This window comes from Trematomus bernacchii, unplaced genomic scaffold (assembly GCF_902827165.1).
Source record: "Trematomus bernacchii unplaced genomic scaffold, fTreBer1.1, whole genome shotgun sequence".
NCBI lineage: Eukaryota > Metazoa > Chordata > Actinopteri > Perciformes > Nototheniidae > Trematomus > Trematomus bernacchii.
Genome location: NW_022987616.1, coordinates 3969208 through 3988442, shown reverse-complemented (window position 1 = coordinate 3988442; position 19235 = coordinate 3969208). Strand labels below are relative to the sequence as shown.

At 41.2% G+C, this 19235-nt stretch overlaps 1 protein-coding gene across 1 annotated transcript in view; it reads right to left on the bottom strand.

Moving 5' to 3' along the window:
• ctnnd2a (catenin (cadherin-associated protein), delta 2a) overlaps positions 1–19235 on the bottom strand; it is a 208383-nt gene that overhangs the window by 101250 nt on the left and 87898 nt on the right. The window contains 6 exon segments of the mRNA XM_034132641.1: positions 8015–8188; positions 10837–10969; positions 11877–11991; positions 12249–12462; positions 12942–12996; positions 17767–17939. Coding sequence (XP_033988532.1) covers positions 8015–8188; positions 10837–10969; positions 11877–11991; positions 12249–12462; positions 12942–12996; positions 17767–17939 — 864 coding nt within the window.

The window sequence follows — 19235 nt, the reverse complement described above, 5'->3', positions numbered from 1 at the left end:
CAGACTTTGCCATGCAATGCCCATGAGGCTAAAGGCTGTTGGAGCTATTCTACTGATGCCCCATATTTGACAAATATCCAATGAATAAGGCAGGGACAGAGAAACAGTAAGAGAAATGACTGAGAGTTGAATGATGGAGCTGCAGTTTAAAAAAAGACCCAAACCAGAGAAGAGAGAGGAAACAACAGGCGGTGGAGTTAGCGACAGTACAGCCGTGTAGAACAGAGGGTATAGGAGGGTAATGAAGCAGAGTTACTCCCATCAGAAGCAAATCCCAGTCTATTCTGTACTCTTTGAATGGTGTGTGTAGTGTGTCGGTCCTTTAGAACGTCTCATTAGTAGCCGGGCCTTTGGGCTAACAGCACCAGTGTCAGTGTCACAGAGACACTTGACATCCAAATGAGACAAACCCTCAGAGCCAAATAGGGGGTGGGAGCATAGTGAAAAGAAGAGAGGAGGAAAACCTAAAAAAAAAAGGGCCTGTCTAATTATTTTCATAGCCCGTGCTGTGAGTATGGATGTCCTCGGGTGAGCTGAAAAAGAAAGAGGAATGGTAGGGAACAGCGGCAGAGAAAGCTCCCTAAAATGTCCTGCCAAATGACTGTTTAAGCCCGTTCCTTTGTTTCCACATTCTCTTACTTTGTATGCAGCTTCCCCACGCCTCTTTACGCATTAGGTTTTCTTCTTCGCTCAATCTTGCTGTCGGCTCTCCCTTTCTTCTCCTCCTACCTTAAGTAAATGGAGTGCTGCTGCATTTATCATTGGCTCTGGTAATGGTGTGTTCTGACTGATGACTTGACCTTTGGGCCATTATTGCCTGGCAAAAGTCAGTGTGCGGGTGCCTGTTTATGCATGTGTGTGTGTGTGTGTGTGTGTGTGTGTGTGTGTGTGTGTGTGTGTGTGTGTGTGTGTGTGTGTGTGTGTGTGTGTGTGTGTGTGTGTGTGTGTGTGTGTGTGTGTGTGTGTGTGTGTGTGTGTCGTGTATTTCCGATGTGTTTGAGTGTGTATTCTTTTATTCCTGTCCTTTTGAGAACCTGTTGGGGTTTAAGACTTTTTGGAGTAACAGCATTTCTTTTACAAGTCTTCAAGATATTTTGTCAGTTTGGATAAAAGATAACGATTCTAAATATACTAAATGTAGGTTTTCAAGTAAATCATGTCATTTTAAAGACATTTCAAGATTGTGTGTTATGGAATAAAAATAGACAAGTAAGCCAAACAAATGTGTATACGAGTTTGTTTTGATTTGAAAAGACCAGCACCAGGGAAACTTACTGGTGCCGTTTCAAGATAGATTAACATATCGTGAAATGTGCGTACAAACAGACACACGCATGCACGCTCCACTAACACCTCTCACCTAATGCTCTAGCGGCGTGAAATTGTGTTGGAGAGGAAATGAAAGGGCGGGTGTGTCTTTGTATTCCCTTGCCTCTGCGTAGAGTAAACACATCGCGGCTGTGCTCCGGCTGGCAGATTAGCGACGGGCAGGGAAACTCTATTAGTCATTTGATACAGTGATACCTCTGCAATTAGCCAGCCAGCTGAGGGGCCGGCTAGCTGAAAACGGTACCCACTTTTTCTCTGAGGCGAGGGAGCACTCGTTGGATTTACAAAAGATGGAGGAAAGCAGGGAAAGAAAAAGATAGACATAGGGGGGGAAAGTAGAGGGGGATCAAACCAATCCACCAAGCTTTCCATGTCCTGGTTATTTTATCTCTGCCTCCATTTCTTTCCATCCTACTCTGTCTATGTCACTCTGTTTTTCTCTATCACTCCCTTGCCCTTTTCTCCCAGCCTCTAGATGTGTCCTGCTCTGTCTTTAACAGCATCCATCTTTTTTTCTCACTCATCTCCTCTGAAAAATTCCCCTTTCAACCCGTCTCTTTCTGTATTTTACTCCCTCTCTAGTTCGATATTCTTTCGCCTGTCATCCTCTCTCCGTCATCCATTCATTTCATGTTTTTCTCCCCCTTTCTTCCCTAACCCCCTTCTGTCTCTCTATCTCTCCCCCTCTATTGTGGTTGTAGTAGACTATGTGATCAGAACTGAGGACATGTCCTTTCTCTCGACACGCTTCAGCGCTCAGCACGATTACACAAAACCCCCCAGTACAGTCTCTATCCCTCTCACATACACACAGTGGCATGGACACACACAAGCACACAAACATGGGTTTCTAAATATGCAAGTGATTGACAAGGGCTAAACGTGCATGCCTGTAACACGTATTTGTATAATACTTTAAGGTCAAACAACAGCATGCATACACAACCTGTCTATAGCAGCCACGGCTGAAGCAAAAACGCACAAACTCACACACACAAAACACACGCTGCTTGAATGTGGAGGAGAGTAGGGATTAGTTTCTCCTTCTGTTTATCCCTGGGAGAGCCTCCTGGCCAACACACAGCTCTTGATGTTCCTGTGCTGGATGCACTGGAAAACACACACGCACACAAACATGCACACAAATGCCCTCCTTTGCACTTGAAGTATCAAGTGTGAGCGTTTTACAGCGTGGGAGCTGTAGGACACTTGTCCCTATGAGTCAAGGTGCCATGTCTTTCTCGGAGCTATCCACTTAGACACAGCAGGTGCTGCAGGCCAGTGGCTGCTGCTAAATGCTCCTGCTGGGGAAGGACAATTGTGAAAGTCATGAAAGAGGAGTTTGTTCCTTTCCAACTGAAGGCCGCTCCATTTATAGAAGCCATTCAGCCAATGCACGTGCATTGAAATTCTTATAAAATATATATATATATATTTTAGTGAGGGGCGGCAAGTAGGCTGCCTTATTACTATCTGTAAATAAAACATAATATTTAATACATTTATATGCTGTATTACTGTGTTTTGTAATATAGATATTGATGAACAGCTCTCTCTCACAACCCTGAATCTAAGATAGGTGGGTCTGAAAATGGTCAGAGTAATGTAGTGACGGTGAAAGGGTTTATGCAAAAGGGGCATAACAGGAAGTTTGATATTAAAGATACCAACCTTTGTGAGGCCAATGTTAATAATATGCATTTATGGTGCGATAAGAAACAATAGAGAGACAAAGCACCAGAGAGGAAATAAGCAATGTTATAAACAATAACCTGTAAATCAATGAATGAATAAAACATGTTTCAAACAGCAGCTTTGAATGTTTCGTTTCATTTGATGAAACAGTCAATGTTGCTTTTGTGCCGAGTTCAATTTGATCTGTGTGATCTCTGAGGACAAAAACAAATGAATGTCTATTTCTTCAGTTATGAATTCATTACTGCTGATAAAACGAGAATATGCTAATCATGTTAACTGAGATAGCATGGGACACAAATGGAATATGTGCACGTTTCTGTGCGTGCTTTGTGTACAAGTTTGCTGTGTGATAAATAGTTATGGTCACTAGTGTGTGTGTCTGGGAGAGGGTGCCCACATAAACCTACATTTAAAAAGTGCCATGTGTTTTCACAAGGGAAATATTTTCTGCTGATGTGTTGAGTAAGTCAGATGCTTTGAGCTGGTAATTAAAGCTTTCTGAGGCTTCAGCAAAATTCACTGTAAATACTGTACAAGTTTAAGCCTTGTTATAAGTCACGTGGACTCAACTTGTACTTGATGTGCACGGAGTTAAATGGTACTATATTAATGGTATGTGTAACAAATACGTTTTTCTATTCGAAAACAATCTGAGGTGAGAAAATCACCTAAGTCCCCTTTTGTTTAGTTCTTTGCCTTTTTGTTGGTGTTTAAAAGGACAGTAAGTTCATTAAAAGATCAGCAGGATCAGGGGCCAAGCTGAAATTGATCCTGGCCAAACAAACCTAATCTCACCTGGCGACAAACAGAGCCTGGTGAGCGACTCATTACAGCGACTAGGGAGAGGCTTCTGCCAAAAGGTCTGACAATGCTGCAGTGCTTCAGCTTCCAGACTAAGGTTTAATCAGGGACTCATTGATTGATTCAGGTCTACTGAGACTGGTCTGTTCCTACTCATTCTGCCATCATTTCCACTATGCACTCCAATGATTATTACAAACTATTGTATTTCTAAAAGTCACAAAAACTTGTTTGTAGAAATGACCACAATGACTTTATATTGAATACTGTACAATATTATTATTATTATTCATATGTATGCATTTTTATATATGTCTGCCATTGTGCATTTTGCTATATATTTAAAAAGTTACTCATCATGTTCAAAACTTTACATGCATATCAACTACATCTGCATAAATGCACACACATACATACCAAGAGACTATAATTAGTATTATAAGACACATTTGGACGCCGGTGGAGAATTTGCAGGGTGAAAGGGAGCCTTTTTTCTTCTTCTTTCATTTCAAGGATCTGTCACTTTCCCTACTTAAGAGGTGCCCTGAACTTCTCCTGCCTCCTGGCCAGAATAAAACGCGGTGACTCCATCCTCTTCGTCTTGACCCTCCTCTCTTAGGCTTGTTTTCCCTCTCTCATCTTTCTCATCTCCATCACTCTCTCTGTTCTGTCCCCCTCATTAGGATGTCAGATCTCATTACAGAAGGAACACAGCAGATTTAAAGGGGGAAGGAGATTGGTTTAATGGTTTGATGCAAAGCCATCGTCGTGTTTCTTTCTCTCCCTTTTACTGTGCACATGTACTATATGTGAGCACACTCATGCTGGCGAAAGGGACCAGTGCTAAGGAGCTGCGACTTCAAGCGGAAATGTCCAAGATGAGCCTCTTTATTTGCAAAGCTTTTCGAGTGGCTGCAGAATAAAGGGCTGTCCATGGGGCTGCCTGGTTGGCAGGTGATAAGGTATAAACACTTGGAACAAAACTAAAGGACTGACCAATGAATCTGTAAATGTAAATTGCATATATAATACGAGACAAAATGCATAATCACATTTTTTTCACCCTGCGCTTCATCGTTTGGTTATCTGGTTTGATTAATGGCTGAGATATAACCTTCTTTTTAGTGACTTAGACTTTAATGGCTTAGCAATAAATTATGTTAGAAGAATTTGTGTCCGTCTCTTTAAAAGATACTGGAGGCAGCAATGTTAAACTACATAACACCCCTTATCAACAGCAATAGCTCAACCTGGCTACTAGATGCACCTAACAAATAGCCGTGGCTTTGAATCTACCCATCCTGACTGTCACCACCTGAGCTACGTTGCCACATCCATTCAGAGCTGATGTTGCTCCCAGTGGTCGGAGTCATTAATACAGGCACAGATAGCTTTCATGAAACAAGGAGGCAGGGTAAACAGGCAGAAATGTAAGAATAGAGAGCGGAGGGGAAAACAAGGGGGCAATGTCTGAGGAAAGAGCAAGGAAGAAGAGGAAAGGAAGGCGTGATAGAAGGAAAGGTTGCACTCTGAAATATTAGACTTTTATAGTTCAAATAAAGGAGAGAAAAATCTAATACAAAGAAAGGTACAAATACATTTCAAAGAAAGGAAACAATGATTAGGAAAGGTTAATGATATGAAAGCAAAGTGATTAACTGTAGTCTGATTCTTCTTTTAAATACAAGAGATCTTTTTGGAGATAAACCCGTTTGTAAACCACCCTGAGGCTTCGATACTGCCGTGCCTCTTCTATCTAGCAGCATTCATGTGTATGCTGTGACGACGCAGGAATAATCGCTTGAAATAGGCCACATTAACCTGCAGTCCTCTGGGGCGCTGGCCTGGTTTAATCCAAGAATGAAACACTGCACATCACTGCCTACACACGTGCATAGTGCGAGAACACACAGATACACACTCATACTTGCACAATAATAATGTGCGGTGCGAGGATGTGTGTGTGTGCTTGGTCGATAGGAAAAGAGGATGAAGAGGGTGAGCCAGCAGTCAGTAAGAATAACTGTGTGCATGTGAGAGTGGTTTGGCCAGATGCACACACAGTCATACAGGAGCAGATGTTTAGCACAGACTTATTTTTATATTTTCCTCAGTTGCATTTAGCTGCGGTGACATTGCTATTAATCCAACACTCAGCCCAACAGTGAACATAACAGAGACCCGGGCTGTGTGGACTAGGGATGAATGGAAAGTGAGCAGACAAACTGGGTAACGTATTGACGGTGTCTGAAACTGGACCTGACTGAAAAGTAAAGTGTGCTGTCAAACTGTGTCGACTGCGCTAAAAGAAAATACCTGCAGACCTCCTAAGACGACAGGTGTGTTAGTGTTTCTACAAGAAAATGTTGAGAGCAGACACAAATCCAAAGTTCCCAAGATATATAGTAAAGTCAGAAGCACCAATGTGTCCTGTTGGCTCACTACCTCTAGCCTCTATTTGGGGAGCAAACAGCCACTATTAAAACCAGTGTTTGTATAATTAAAGTCACTTGAATAGCTTTTGTTGTATCATGCAGCTTCTCTTCGTAGTTAAGTGTCCAGTTAAGTAATGTGGTGGCCCACGCTCTCATTGAATACTGCGAGCTTCATTTGACTGTAAGTGCCTTGTTTAAATTGGCCTTGAATTAGCCTGACACTGTGGATTGTACATAGAACCACTGAATACAGCTTTGCACATTTTGAAATGAAATATGCACACAAACGTCTCCAATCTCTTCGCCGTGCAGGAATGACTTATAGCATTAATTACGTTGATCCATGCCAGCTTAATGAACCAATAATGGGAGCCTGCCATTGCCAAGAAAAGGCGCTGTGACATAATTAATGACTTACCGCTTACTATGTCAGCACAGCCCTTATCAGTTCACTATGTGCTATCACTCTCTGCATTATGAATCCTTATTAGACAACCGCCTAGTCACTGCACTGACTATTAACATGACTTTTAAAACATGCTGCGCTAAGGCCAAGCTTCGATTCAACGGTCCAGTGACTTCAGGGCGGGGTTCATTTCGGTGTGTTGATTTACCGCTGTAGTTACATGGACTAAGCACAGTAGGGTGAAATAATGAGGTGAAAAAAGGCTCAGGCTTAAATACTCTGACGGAGGGTTTAGCACTACGAATATCAGACAATCTATTAAAATACTGTATCGTAGTAGAAGCGTATTGTAAATCTCAGACGTAGCAATTAAATGAACACGGTCTAATCCACAGTCTATTGATTTTTGTAGCTGCAGTGCAAACTTCCTTTGTGAGGCTTCTTATACCCATTTTTAAACTACAAATACAAGGCACAGTAAATTATAGATAACAGTGGATCCTCTCTGTACACTTCTGAAGAGCACTTGTTAGATTACTGCTTGCAAGGTCAATTCTATTTAATGCACTGTTCAGGAACCAACCGTAATCAAAGCAATATCCCACAAGAATAAAAAGCAAACCAATGACCCCACTAACTCTGAAGTGTGCTTCAAAGGCTACACTCAGTGCTTAAATGCAAACTCCTGCTGCTTTCAAGTGAGTCGAACTGATCAACTCAGACGCTGGTCTAAAGCGGCGTATTTAATGCTACGATTCTAACCCAAATGCTAATGATAGCTATTAAGAGTAGGCTGGTTAATGACATCCAGGGAGCTGTGAACGTGCCGTGACCGACTTGGGTGTTTTCATGTGGGTAAGATACGGTAATGGGATTAACATGGCGTACCTAAACCCACATTGTGATAAGCTCAATGAGGCCCTATTAAAAATACATTGCTGGCAACAATGGAGTTACGGAGGGAGTGGGTAAGAATAAGTGTCTCTGACTGTGTGACTTTGATAGAAAATGTGCCCAACCGTGCTTCTTTCTTAACTGGATTAAAATAACAGAACAAAAGTGTTGATGGCCTTTTATAAATGCCTTCTTATTTTTTTTACATCCAATATATTTTTCTCCACCTGGGTTGTTTGAAATGTGTGTGATTTACCTCACAGCATGAAGTAGGAGCATTAACCATACAGAAAAAGGCTGTAACATTCAAGTCATTGTTGCATTTACAGTGTATCGTGCATTCTTTACATCGAGTAAGTGAACATCAACTAACATGAGGAGAAGGCTGTGTCACCTATACAACGTTATGCAATGTTCATAATGAAGTTTACATTTCCAGGGAAGGCCTTACCGGTGTTGTTGCGGTAGGGGCCTGCGTCCGGCCCCTGGCCCTGGCTAAGGCTCCTCATAGGGCCCTTGCTGTGGTAGACACGCTCTTCATAGATGGGATCTATATGGTGCTCTGGGGACCCCAGGGGCCGAAGGGGCTCCTGACTGTGCTGACTACTGTAGGATCCACGAGAGCCTGGAGAAAAAAGATGAAAGTCAGATGTCCATTTTCACCCTGTACATTTCTCTTTGCTGATTTATGTGGTAGACAGATAAGGGTGTGCGGGGCAAGTTGTTAGAAAGGCACCAGAGTAAGAAACTAAGTAGAGAAGGAATGACAGAATAATAAAGAAAGATTACATAAGAGCACATGACAAATAGGCATATATAGAGAGACAGAGAAAAAAAGAGCGTCAGAGAGAGGGATGCCTCTGTAATTCATTTTTTACATCTCCGCAGAACACATTGCTGGTCGTCAGCTATAAAATAATGAGTTGTAGTGTCCCCCCTCTTGTTCTGTGTTTGGCAGGAATCCCAAAGACACAGGGCAAAGAAGACGTTGACAGCAGGCATTTGTTCATTACACAGCAGAACAAATGTAAAGCCTCCCTCTGAAAACACAGAGCTAAAATAAAATTAGGAAGGAGTAGAAAAGCAGAAGACTGGGGGAATGGGAAGAAACGTCAGCAGGGCTTGGCATGTCAGGAGATGGAGATGAAATTAAAAAACGTTGACATACTCATATATACAAAGCCATATATGCACAGCAATGAGTGAGAGTAAAAGAGATGGTCCAGTGGAGTTAACGTCTTATCATATCGCATTAGCTCTCAATCCTTGGCAAGTGGCGTGCAGAGCATTTTTCAGAGTGCTGTGCTTCAATACTGGGATTCAGACCTCAGCGTGAATCCACTGTCAACTTAACAAAGTCAAAACCCTACAACCCTTCAGATCATATCAGAAATCGATGCATGCGAGGGACTGAGCATCTCAGTGCGTGAGGCTATTCTGTAGTTTAGGATGGTGTGTATTGTCATAACTGCTCAACAAAGCAGACAAGTCCAAGATAGTATTTTAAAGAAGAACATCCTAAAACTCTTTTATTGAACAACCTACTGTAAGAGGTATGTTGGTGCAGCACCTTTGGGGATGAGCAAGAGTGTGAAGCAGCAGTTAGTCTCATATTATCATGGGTAGAGAGGCTATTTACAATGTTGCAGAAAGCGTCAGAATAAGGGAGTAAGATAAAGAGACAGAAGAGGTCAAAAGACTTTGACAGAAATGAATGGAGAATGACAAATGGATGACATGTTGGATGCTACAAGACGCACTGAGCTCCACTGAAATGAGGTGAATATAGACACAAACAGAGGGAGGATAGAGAAGCAGCAAAGAGACAGAGATGGTCAGAATATGCATGAAGGAGTGCTAATTAGACTCATGGACACACCCATTAACGGCATGACTCATCCCAGCCCTCTCTCTTCCTTCATCCCTTTCCTCTTTGAAGTCTTGGGGAGTCGGTTTTATTTCTTTATTCATTTATTTTTTTGACTCACAAGGGCACACTTGTGAAAGTACTGACCTTCTTCTTTCAAAGGGAGAGAGCATTTAAAGAGGAAATGAAAGAATGACGCAGAATGAAGAAAATAGAGAGATACCCTCTCATTCAGCAAATATCAAAAGAAATAACAAAATGTAAAAACCAACTGTGGTCCCTTGATGGCTCTGTTTTATTTGTGTAGTTAACAAGAGAGCAAACTAAGCATCACGCCTACAGTAAAAAGTAAGATATAAAATTATTAGTTCTTTGATATGTAACCATGTACCGTACCTCCTGCAATTCTACCAGGAAAGTGAGTTATATCTGTTATTGTAATATTTTCCTCACTCAGCTGGGTATAGTGCCATAGTTTCACTTTGGCAAAATGTAAAATGGGACTCCGGACCTCCAAGCAGAAAGCAACTAGATGGACATTTTTTTTTATTTTAGGCAATTTCAGTTTTACACAGCTTAACTTCACTGTAGAGTAGGTGTTATGGAGCAGGTAAGTACCCCTCGAAACAGGCCACTCACAAAAACTCTACTGTGCTTTTTCCAGGTGGATGTTGTCCACCGAGGGAAGCAAACCTCTGTAATAGTTTCCACAAATAACTCTCCGCTGGTACAATTTTTGTAGGGCACCAAAAGTCACAATTTCAAGATAAATCTTGCATTTCCCGGATTGACAAGTTGAATTGAAACTGTCCTGATCAACTGCAACTCGATTAATTAATATGAATCTTGCCAAAAAGTTCATACATGAAAAGATTATTTAAATTTGTTTTAGAAAAAAGGTCAGCCTTTTGCACAGGATGCTGTAACAGAGACACCAATTTGGCATGTAATATATGTGAGTAAATAAAAGTAACATTCATCTCTGAGACACAGTTAATATCTCTTATTCTGCAACAAAATTATAATCTGAATATATACACAGCTCACAAATAAAACCACTGATGAGCTTTTTCATTCATTTTGAAGTTTTTCTTTATAATGGCAACAAAAAGCTGTGACATCTCTATTCCGAGTAAATAACTCTTATATATTGGATAATTCAAAATACTTAAATGCAGAACTTTTTTTGTTTAAGGGCTGTGAGATGCATTGATTCACCAGGCTAAATAAACAACAGACACAAATACTTATTAACATATTAGCATTTTGAGAGATGTTCTAACACCCCTTTACTCCTCACAGTGCAGTTGGTTTACCAGCATAATCAGGACGACACACAGTAAGGTTACTAAATTCCCGCGGTGGGCTTAATGTGTACGTGCATGTGAGAGTGTGTGAACGCCCACCTGCCAGACTGCCAGGCCTCTGCAGAGTCGCTGTAGCGTAGAGCTCGTGGTTGATCTTGTACTGGTCAGAAGCGTGGTGAGCTGCCAGGCGTTTGGGAGACAAAGTGGCATAGCTCCCTATGCCTGAACTCATCTGCAGGGACAAGAGTCGTTGTTTTTTCTTTAAAATATTGTAAATGACATCAGTTATAACCTGATGAAATTACCTCTTGTTTAATTACAATATGTTAGCAGTCGAATATGTGACAGCTGACATGGCTGACTTGTTTTGAGCCGTGTACTTTAGATAGAAAGACATTGTACCTGTCATCGTGTCTTGGAAATCTATTTACTATGCCAAATTACTTTTGTGTCTTTATTTTGTAAAATGGGCTTTTAAACAAAAATTGGCACTATGTGTAAACCATGTCGAAATCACTTAGCCTTAAGAATGTAATATACGCTGGAGAAACTCACGCAGAAAAAACTTTTCATTATTGTAGTGTGACATAGTGGATAAGTAAATCCTAAAAATGTGCCTCAGCAACCAGGGTTCAGATAAGGTGCTGTTTGGAAAGATAACCGCATTGAAGAACTAAAATGGACTGGTATAGATCTTTTCTAAATGTATGATTCAATCTGCAATTGCTCTGGAGCTACGCCATCCTTTGTCATGATTAAAGATCTGCTAAAGTGGACAAGACTATAATCTTCTCTCTGACACCTAGCCGCCCAGCATCAATCAATATTATGACAACACAATATCATACCTAGATACATTTTACAACTGTCAATTACAGCTCTGTTCCTGAATATCAATAATGGGCATTTGCACTGTATATACTGTACTTTGAAATATAACATATGTACTGTTGTGGCTCCATGTAATAGTATTATGTTAAAACTGTACATAGTATCATTATATAATTATAAAACCAGATCAGGATAATATTTAACTGACACAGGTTTTATAACCAGTATCATTTGCAATGCACATTAAAGGAGTTGTTTTTATATTCTGGTAACACCAAATGCTTTTCTGCGAGTGTCACATTCTGTACCTGGTGGAGAGGGGACGATGATGAGCTGGCCCCTCCCCCAGATGTAGAGTTGGGTGGAGATGCGACCCTTAGGGGAGACCCGCCCCCTCCCGCTGATGTCACAGCAACTGTAGTGCTGGAAGACAAATATGCAAAGCAGCATAATTTGCATGAACAATAATGACTTCAAATTATTCATTCCACTTCACACAACAGTTATATGTTTGTATGTAAGTGTTTTATATGTACTGCTTGCTAAAAGACAGTCCAAAGATAATTTATTCTCCTCAATGTTTTGGTCTGAAAAACTTATACATTAGACTGATGTGTTAAATACAGCAATCACCTTAAAACACCTTCATAATCAATGTCACGGTCACTGTGGATCTGTACCTGTATGACTTGGCCAGGCGAGTACCAGGAGACGGTTTGCTGGGGGAGGAGGAGGAGGGCAGGCGTTGAGTGGTAGAGTACCCCGGGGTTTCAGAGGAGGATCCCAGGCGTTGGAGTTTACCTGGGGAGCCGGAGCCTGAGCCTGAGCCTCCTCCTGCAGACAGAGGGGAGCCGACACGCTGGACGGGTAAGGTGGAGCTGGAGTAATAGATACCTAGACAGCAGAGAAAGGGAGGCATATTTAGTGAAAAGCAGAAGAATGAGTAAGAACGTTGTTAGGCAGACATCAGTGAGTCTTAGTATATTCTTGAAATGATATCACCTAGTAACTGGGAGAAATAGTCTGCCCAATCCAAACCTGTTGCTTTGCTATTGAACTTAGAGCTATTCATTGATTTTCTAATAAAAAACACCATGTTCGAGCCTATGGTGATTTATAAGTGTACTTAGTACCAGAACACCTTAGATCAAAGAGCAGTGGGGGACTTTGTAGTCATACAAACATGCTCAGCACTCTGCTAGTAGCACATCTTTTTCATTTCATTGGCCTGTATGTCTGTCAGTATCTCAACATGCCATGTCTGTGTATCCACAATGTTGTTGCAATGTGAGATTCATTTATTGTAAAGAAAATGCATCTCCATGGACAAAGACCGAGATGAATGGGGAAGAGAAGGAGGGGTGAGTTCTTACCTGACCCTGCCCCGCTCTGTGATTGTTGATGCTGGGCTGCACGACTAGATGTCACCTGAGGGGATGTGGGGGAACAGAGAGCAAGTGAGGGAAGAGGGGCCATGACAGGGAAGAAGGGATGAATAGAGGGAGGGATAAAGTGAGGAGGGAGAAGTTGAAATGGGGGAGAGACAGAGTTAGAAACAATAGATAAAAAGAATAAAGAGTAGTGGCCATGGAAAACTTTAATGCACAATGAGTACAGTGAAGCCTTTGATGAGCACTGAATGAACCTAGAGCAGATGGTAATGAAATCCCCACAGAAAACAGGGCGATTCAAATAGACTCAGAGAAGCCCTAGGAGTTTGGCTGGCTGAAATAATTTCTCATAAAGCGTTGTTGCACCACCTACTCAAAGTTAAGGGAATGATTACAGTCAATTGTCTATTCCATAGTGTATTCATGTCTCAACATCCTTTAACTGCCATCTGTAAACTTCAATATTCACAAATCCTTAAGATTAGTTATTACGGAAAAAGACAAAAGAGAAAGACAAAGCCATATGATGTTAAATCAAATACAAAATCCAATCATGCTTTGACTACAATGTGCGATTAATTTCTAAACAGACAAAAGACATGATTCAGTGTGAGGCAAAGCTTGAGGTTGAGAAGCCTCTCTACCACACATCACATTATGGTCCATCATAATATATTCTACCAAATCTCCAGAGACAATGTTTGAAAGCATAATGCTGGTGCTCCACTGAGCCTCATATAGCTTTAAAGGGGATTCAAACATATTACTACTGGACTGACATGGCTGCAGTTGTACAAGGCCACATTATGCACACGCTGTCTGAGTCACCTTGAAGCTCCGTCATCACTGCATATACAGAAGTTAATCTACGACAGTCAGAGAAATTGAAGTACTAAAACCTTAAAAGATACACACAATTTGATTTGCTGACATATCAGGAGAAGCTGTCACAAACAAATATCAATCTCAACTACTTGAGTGTTTGACATTATAATACCTGTAAATTGGAATTAAATGGACGGACACTTTGAACACATTTAAACAGTTATACAAGCACACAATTCAAAAAATAAATGACAACAAACATATGATCATCCAATAAACGGGTGTCACAGAACAGGCCAATACACGCACACAATACAAATCCGGTGTTATGTTAAAAAGCTGCATTTGAACATAACAGTTTCCAGGTATGAATACTGGCAGCTTTACTATAGTGCAGACAAAATGAAAAAGCATGTCTGCTAAACCTTCCCTGGATAAATATAGCAACACACACAGACACACCATCTCTCATTCTGTTCTGAATGGCAGTTCCTGGTTATATTTCCCTGCTTTGTGATGAGCCAAAGCATGTCGGGCGAAGACAACAAGCCTTTGGTTGCAGCACTGCTTTGTTTGCAGAGGGGTCATGAAAACTGATTTATCTCTGGCTGAGAGGATTAGCAGTCTCTTTCAAAAAATCTGACACACAGTTTATGGAGGCACACAGACAGAGTAGCATACACAGGCAGACACAGATAAGGAGTGAAGGAATGGGAAATTGGTGAAATGACAAATAGGTAAGAAATGTCGGATGTACGGTATGCTTCTATATATCGTCTTACAAATTCTTGACTCAGTAACATGCTGATATTGTTTGTGTCTGTCTATAAGAACTGCTTATGAAAGTTTACAGAATAGGATTCAACCTTGAGTTACTGATCCACCCTGATCTCAACACACAGGAAGTAAATCCTGGTTGAAGCTGTAACTTCTCCCGCTTCACAAAGCGATGGGCTGTAGTTTTACTCTTAAACTAACCTTGGACGGTAGAATTTTTGAAAATGTCAAAATATGTGGTCATGCACTCGGATTACCAATAATGAATAACCTCAGTTTTTCCAGTACTATGTGTTCCAGCTCTGCGTGTCACATTTTGGATGTGAAGAAAATAGAATGAGCTGTAACGAGGCAGAGATGTTCACAGTATCCTGCGTTGTTAGTAAGCTATTATTCCCTGTGTGTATACTCTTTCAGCTGCCCCTTTAAACAAAGTTAAGCAAACAATGCCTTTAGGTCCTAGCCATTTATCAAACAATGCTTTCATCTCCCTGCTATACAGCAACAGAGTGCAGCTTACATCATTTTACATCAGTAAATCCAGCAATACTAAGACGTATGCCATATTTGCAGCTTTTCATCAACTAGTCATCCCACCAACATTTCTCCAGAAACTCCATTAACTACTTGTTATCTTTCTTGTACATATAGGAAAACCTGGTCTGACCAATAGTTATTCCTTATTCGTTAACGACTACACTCGTGCTGCTGTCATAGCATTAATAAATGCAGATGCCAAAAATTGCACTTATTGTGTTTTTTAGAGCGCATATGGAAAAATGTTTATAAGAGAGTAGATTATAAAAAGTGTCTATAAACAGCCAGAGAGAGAGAGAGATCTTAATCAGGATGTGAGACACTATCAGGAACAGTGTGCGCCATAAAGATCTCCTTCATAAGTCCCCTGTGTTAGTTTAGTAGGTTATGAAGCCAAGTGAGAGATGTAAGGCTGATGAGACGCAGGACACATGACTTTAACTTTAACAACCTAATTAATGTCTTTATTTCCTGATTGTGTTCTACACTGCAGATGTGCTCCAGTCATCAAGATGCAAAGTGAGACAGAAATGGACCTTCACACAGATGACAAGGTGAGTGGGTGAATGAATAAACAGATGGATGGGTGATTCAGCGGGTAAATAAAAGATGAGCATAGATGAATTGTTGGCAGAGTTAACTAATAAATAGAAAGCCTGACAGTATGTGAGGAAGAGCACTTTCTGCACCCCAGTCTGTCATGTTGCAGTGCTGTTTCTTTTCTCCTCCAGTAAAACACTGGGATGTTTGAGGTGCCATGTAGCCATGCATTATTAAAGCTGGGCCTCTCAGGGTTATAAATACCCTACAGAACAGCAGCAACATACCAGACCTTTCACTTTCTCTCTCACTCTCCATGAAACAGTCACCTGGGCTAACTTTTGAACAACCATTGAGTGAATACAAATAAAAACATGCATGTGCCTGCATCCTGCATGTACTATACATGCATGCAAGCTGCACCTGCCTTTATGACAGCACTGGCTTGCGTAAAGCTATTCTGTGAAAAAGCCCTGCTGACAACACTGGCCCCATTACACTGACAAGCCCAAAACATCAGAGAGGAGGATGCATTGCACACACACACACACACACACACACACACACACACACACACACACACACACACACACACACACACACACACACACACACACACACACACACACACACACACACACACACACACACCACACACACACACACACACACACACACACACACACACACACACACACACACACACACACACACACACACACACACACACACACACAGACAGAGATGGTGAACAGAGAGGACAGGCAAGGAAGAAGGGGGGAGAGAAAGAGGACAGGAACACTGCAATGTAAAGTAAACCGAGGAGAAGAAATATTATAGAACACAGAATACAGACAGAATAAAAACTCTTTTTGCCCAGCCCATCCATGTATATGCTTGTTGTTCTGTTTTTCTATCTTTTGACCTCACGTATTTCTCACTTTTTCAGGGAAGGAATGGGAGCTGTCTCTGAAACCAGTTCTGAAATGAGCTTAAGCCAGACTGTGGAGGGAGTTGAATGAATGCGTTCACAAATACAGATATCATCCAATTCACCTTTCTCTTTCATAAAAACATTTACATAAGCAGACAAACACACACTTACAGTACACACAGATTTGCACATATACACAAACATCCAATGAGAAAGTAAAAAAATGAAAAAAAGTTTCTTGCTAAGACGCATTAAAGATTTTGTTATTGGGGTTAAGTGTTTTTGAACTAAAATACTTTCTCTTACTTTTAACTCATACCGTTTTAGTGTGTGGGTGGTTGTTTGTAAATATACATCTGTGTGTGTGTGTGTGTGTGTGTGTGTGTGTGTGTGTGTGTGTGTGTATAAGAATGCAGCACGTGCATTACCAGTGATATGTTAAGGACATGAACAATTGGAAAGAATTGGCTCCTGTAGGCTGTAAAGTAATTAGATGTGTGTTTCTCTCCCCATCAGTTCACTGCTGTGATTCATATGTGACTTTGTTTCAGCTTTATTTCTCAAGTCCTTCATACATAAGACACTTGCTGAGATTCCTCTGTGTGCATTTAATCATCTCCTCATTTGGTCTATGAGCATCTGATTACCTGTCTCCTTCTAAACAGCTTTAAATAATTTGTCTAACCCTGTCTCATGATCTCCTCCCAAATACAGACAAATATGCCATGAATTGCTTTTAAAGCCACTCGTAGTGACTCAACCACTTCGCTAACACTCATAAAACTTGATTCTGCATAAATATGTACTTATATACACTAATCAACTGTGATGTCAAACAAATCCACATTCACACAGAAGCACCATGCAAGAGGAAAAAGAAGGGGGATGTTCGCTCCGTCTCTAAAGGAATAACAGAGCAAGGAATCTGAAAATCTGCATATACAGTAAACAGTGTATCTCAACAGTAAAAGGAGTTCAATGCTGCTGTACTTAAAAACTGTGATAAGTACCTTCACATCAAACTCTTTAATGTCATTATTTTGCCTCTCTGACCCTCAATGTACTGCATAACTTTTCTTAACAACAGACAGTTAAGTTTACACAAATGGCCAGTCGTAGAATTTCCTCTCTCTGTCATCATCTCCACACTTCCACACACCCTCGTTATCGTCAGTGAGCAGCAGGGTTTCCTACCTGGTTGTAGCTGTGCACGGCTCCTCCAACATGCCCGCTGCGCTGAGGAGTTGCTGCGGAGATGCTGTCGCTATGGGCGAGGGTCTGGTTGCTATGGTAGCTGGCAGAGTACTGGAGCGAAGCCTCCGGGGTGGAGTTGAGCTGCAAGGAACTCTGGGAAAGAAGAGCTGGTCCTACCGACAGGAATGGTGTATGGTTGGGTAGGTGGTGGGGGTTGTGTATGGTGTGTGTTCATATATAGAGAGAGTGAGAGAGTTGGTAGAGAGAGATTAAGAGTGAGTAAGAGAGGGGGCGGTTGAGAGGCGAAGAGTGAAATGGGGGAGAGAGAGAGAGCAGCAATTTAGAAGAGATAGTGCAGCAGTGCAGCACTCCGTGAGTTGGAGATGGCATACATAATTTATTAGCAGAGGGAAGAGAAACAGAGGAACAGAGAGAATGGGAGGAGGAGGAGAAGCAGGGAGATGGAGAGGATGGGATGGGAGGAGGAGGAGGAAGGCTAAAAAGAAAAAAAGTTGTAATAGATGGAGCACCTTTAACTTGATTTGTTGCCTCCCCAAACGTGTTAACTTTTACCTTGTATTCGACTTGAGCAAAACTTCACCAATTGCGTGAGGAAGTTCTGGTTTTGAATGAATAACTTCAAATTGTTTTATCCTGTCTATTCAATATGGCTTCACATACCTGATCGGCTGGAGTACAGCCAAAGCACCTGCCATACATGTTTAAAGCCTTAGCATCATCATTTTGATTATGAACCAAATCACACACACACCACGCACACGACAATCTCACCGCCATCATCCATACCACCTGACGGTCACTGCTGTGGCGACAAATAATAATCCCTCTAAGATTCCCATGCTGTGCACATAGAGCTTATATTGATTCGGCAATAAGAACATCATAAGGCAGTTTGTAACATGGACTCTTTTGGAAACAGTAGATGGAGCGAAGGGAACTGTTACATGGTGGTGTAGGTTATCTGTATGCCTGTTCATGTGTGGTATAATTGAAGAGCAGTTAGGTCTGTGACCTGTGCACTTAACGGTGCATAAATATTTGATATATATATATTAAAATGCTATATTTACCTTTTTCTGAATACGAATTTCAAGCATATTACAGTTGTTACAGTTACGCAGTGTAAGGAAGGCACAACTAGGATGTCTATCTGTTTTATTACATTCTTACCAATTTAAAATGTCGAAATATTATAAATATATCCCTACAAAGTGTAGAGTCTGGTCTCACTGCCATGCAAGTTTCTTGTTACAAACTTAATAACAAAGCCCTGTTATTATTCTCCCATATCTTCTTGCCTTCTCTCCCCATCTGTCTCCCTCCATATCTCTCTTCCCCCAGAATCCCTTTCTCCCTGTGAACCAAGATCAACTCCTCTGCTTCTTGCCTTCACAAAAGACTTTTCTCATCTCCATTCATCCCTCGCTTTTTATGAATTATTAAACAGC